Raw genomic sequence first — 4,163 nt, forward strand, 5'->3', positions numbered from 1 at the left:
GGCTGAACCCGCGTCCTTTCGGGGAAGACGACAGATCGGCATCCTGCGTTGAAGATGCTGAACCGACACGGAGCGGCGTCCCCGCGTCGCCTGAGCTGCATCTGCCGTCTGCCCGGATGGGAAATTAAAAACTGTGGAGGAAGTTATGCAAAATCCATGAAGTTGGCCGGGGAAACTCTCCCCCTTCGCGGCGGCAGTTGTTTGGGGAGAAGGAGCGCCGCGCTTAAATAATAACATTCCAGGTGGCTTAGTTAATGAACAGTGAAAATCAAATATGGGGCCTAATCTGGAGCTCGTTACAGGAAGTTTCTTTTACAGGGAAGTCAAAGGAAGGAAGCGCCCTTGGGGAGAGACACTCTTCAACGCTGCCAACAAGCTTTTTTTGTCCTCCTAAATAGGTAGTCTGGGAAACTGTTATTATTATTATTATTATTATTATTATTATCATTATTATTATTATTATTATCATTATTATTATTATTATTATTATTATTATTATTATTATTATCATTATTATTATTATTATTATTATTATTATTATTATTATTATTATCATCATTATTATTATTATTATTATTATTATTATTATTATTATTATTATTATTATTATTATTATTATCATCATTATTATTATTATTATTATTATTATTATTATTATTATTATTATGCTTTTATAGATACCAGCGGTGTGTACCTATCTAGTCTCTAATATCTGTGGTTTATCTATACAAGTTATATATATAATTTAATTAAATTATGTAATATAAATAATTGGAATTGTAGTTACTTTAATCTACATTTGTGATTATTAAGCTTAGAAACCAACAGATTGGAGGTTAAGAAAGGCGCTGCGGTCCCTTTAAGGGAGAAAGGAACGGATTTGATTATAAATGGACTTGTTCTCATTCCCTGGCTTGTTCTGCCATCTAGTGGCCGCACTGCGAACAGCACCCGCTGTCCGAGGACGTGGAAAGATTCCACCAGTGGCCACATCAGACAGGCTTGCAAGTTACCTCATTTAAAATTGTATTTTAAGCATCGATACGTCATTTACATGTATTTAAGGTGTGTATAACATTTAGATCCAATCCCATGTGTTGCAAGGACCTGTACTCACTGAAGTATATTCAGTTTCAGAGTATTTTGACTGTGATTCCAGCACATTTGAAGCGAACGTCCCCTCCCGCTGGGAGCCGTGAATCCAACATGTTTCATCACGTTATTTGCGCTTTATTTCCCCCTAATGTTTCCCAAGACGCGCTCCTTTAATTCCGAATCTTCTTCTCATCCTTTTACGCCAGCGCAGCTCAAATAAACCCCCGGCTTTAATTTGGTTTTGTCAGATTCGTAAGGGCTTTTTTAAAAGAACATGGCATGCGAGCGGCTCCGGCAGAGTAATGTTCCGAGGGAAGGAGAGCGTGAGGCAGGAACACACGTCCTGTTATTTAGCGTCGCTGTCGCCGTCTAATTACACATCAGCATTTCTCGCTGTCTCACCGACGAGGAAAAGTTAGTTTCTTTATTACAGCGCTCACGTCCTCCTTCCTTCCTGTTACGCCGAGCGGCTGCCAGGGACCACGCCGGGGCCTCGGCCCCGTGATGAGTCGCTGTTTGCGGTCGTTTTGCACAAGGCTTATTGCAGCGAGCACCGTCTCGGGGCCCCGCGTGGCGACCGTTATTAAGGAATAAATTGTAAGTGCGTTGAGTGGCTGGAAGCGGCATCACATTTGGAACCAAACTATTAAAGCTTGTGTCTGGAGTTTGACTTGAATCTTCCGTGTGATCAATGTGAAACTGTCAAAATGAATATGAACCATTCTGTGCATCAAGGGCTACACATACACTCATGGGAAGTTGGGGAATAACGTCTTCATATTTGTTTTCTTTCAAATCTTTATTAAGAATCTTTGGGATGTTTTTCGACACGTCAAAATCAAACCTAATTTCACGCTTAATGGAAAACCTCTTGAATCTTGAACCCATCTTTTCATTTCATTCTCATTTCCAGAGGTGCACAACTCCGGGTTCAGAAAATAACAATCCAATTTCCATGGTTTTGCTCCAGCCCGGCGCTGCTCCGTCAGCTGCTCCGTCAGCTGCTCCGTCAGCTGCACTCTAAATCCCGGATCGGAATTTTAATTTCTGAACCCGGAGCTTCCTCCTGACTTTGCACTAACTGACTAAACGATGCTGATTGAGGGAGTGTCTGTGTGTAGTTATATGTGTGTGTCTGTGTGTAGTTATATGTGTGTGTCTGTGTGTAGTTATATGTGTGTGTGTGTGTAGTTATATGTGTGTGTGTGTGTGTGTAGTTATATGTGTGTGTGTGTGTAGTTATATGTGTGTGTGTAGTTATATGTGTGTGTGTGTGTGTGTAGTTATATGTGTGTGTGTGTAGTTATATGTGTGTGTGTGTGTGTGTGTAGTTATATGTGTGTGTGTGTGTGTGTAGTTATATGTGTGTCTGTGTGTAGTTATATGTGTGTGTGTGTGTAGTTATATGTGTGTGTGTGTGTAGTTATATGTGTGTGTCTGTGTGTAGTTATATGTGTGTGTGTGTAGTTATATGTGTGTGTGTGTGTGTAGTTATATGTGTGTGTCTGTATGTAGTTATATGTGTGTGTGTGTGTCTGTGTGTGTGTGTTGGTTTGTGTGTGTGTGTGTCGGTTTGTGTGTGTGTGTCTGTGTGTAGTTATATGTGTGTGTCTGTGTGTAGTTATATGTGTGTGTGTGTGTGTTGGTTTGTGTGTGTGTGCATGTGTGTGTGTTGGTGTGTGTGTGTGTGTGTGTGTGTGTGTCTGTGTGTGTGTGTGTGTGTTGGTTTGTGTGTGTGTGTGCATGTGTGTGTGTTGGTGTGTGTGTTCGTGTGTGTGTGTGTGTGTGTGTGTGTTGGTTTGTGTGTGTGTGTGCATGTGTGTGCATGTGTGTGTGTTGGTGTGTGTGTGTGTGTGTGTCTGTATGTGTGTGTGTGTGTGTTGGTTTGTGTGTGTGTGTGCATGTGTGTGTGTTGGTGTGTGTGTTGGTGTGTGTGTGTGTGTGTGTGTGTGTGTGTGTGTGTGTGTGTGTGTGTGTGTGTGTGTTGGTTTGTGTGTGTGTGTGCATGTGTGTGTGTTGGTGTGTGTGTTGGTGTGTGAGTGTGTGTGTGTGTGTTGGTGTGTGTGTGTGTGTGTGTTGGGTCCTTGGTGCTAATCTGCCTCTTGTTCTCTCATTGGCCGTAGTGCATCTGTGGGCAGGAGAGGAGGACCAGTCCATGGCCCACGACCCTGCGCTGACCCACGACCCCAACCACCCTAACAACGAACCTAACCACCACCCTAACAACCGTAACCTAGGCAACCCCGAGGGGCTGGACGCCCGCGCTTTAAACAGGGACTAAGCAGCAGGACGATGGTGATGATGGTGATGATGGTGATGGTGATGATGATGATGTTGATGATGATGATGATGATGGTGATGATGAAGGAAGACGCTCTAACAGAGACTTTATTTAAAAAAAACGACGTGGTGTTGTCAGCTTGAAGAGAAGTCGTGCACGTGATGAACACTGGGGGGCGACGTTGACCCCGTCTTCTCTCTGAACTGTTAGTATTTGGATGAAACTACCTGTCTCGCTGAACGGCCCCGACGCGCTCTGAAACATTCCTCCATCTTGAAACTTTTTCCTTCTTATTTGTTTTTGTTTTGGGACCGTCGGCTCAGAGACGTTTCCTGTCCCGTAAAATGTAAAATAACGCCGCGCGGCTCCGTGGAGCGACTCTATATTGTACCTGAGATGTATCTGCTGTATCGTAACGTTATCCCCGAAGCCGCGACGTAGAGTCCGCCACCGCTGCCGCCGCCGCCGCCGCCGCCGTCTGGATCACGGACACAAAACCCAAATCTATCAAACCGTCAGGAGAGCGGCACGAGGCGGAGGGGACGGGCGTGGCCGCCTCAGCCTCCTTATGAAAGATATGATGATTTTATGACGATTTTATGACGATTTTATGACGAGTTTATGACGGTGTGGAAATCTGTGTCGCAGAAGGTGTCAAACTGCCCCAAACCTGAGAGCACCTCCTCCCTTCTCATCGAGGTGAAGTCGAAGTGACGTCGTCGTTTGGTTTAAAATGTAAATAGAGAGATTTACAGAAGCTGGTAAATAGTAAAAAAGAAAAACAACA

At 43.8% G+C, this 4,163-nt stretch overlaps 1 protein-coding gene across 1 annotated transcript in view; it reads left to right on the plus strand.

Annotated features, from left to right (window-relative positions):
- Positions 1–3,376, plus strand: part of znf536 (zinc finger protein 536) — a gene marked incomplete at both ends in the record, with an annotated part of 92,114 nt that extends 88,738 nt beyond the window's left edge. Inside the window, one exon of the mRNA XM_079997536.1 lies at positions 3,219–3,376. Coding sequence (XP_079853662.1) covers positions 3,219–3,376 — 158 coding nt within the window. The remainder of the gene's footprint in view (positions 1–3,218) is intronic.
- Positions 3,377–4,163: the final 787 nt, after the last annotated feature.

This window comes from Zeus faber, assembly GCF_960531495.2.
Source record: "Zeus faber genome assembly, chromosome: 3".
Lineage (NCBI taxonomy): Eukaryota > Metazoa > Chordata > Actinopteri > Zeiformes > Zeidae > Zeus > Zeus faber.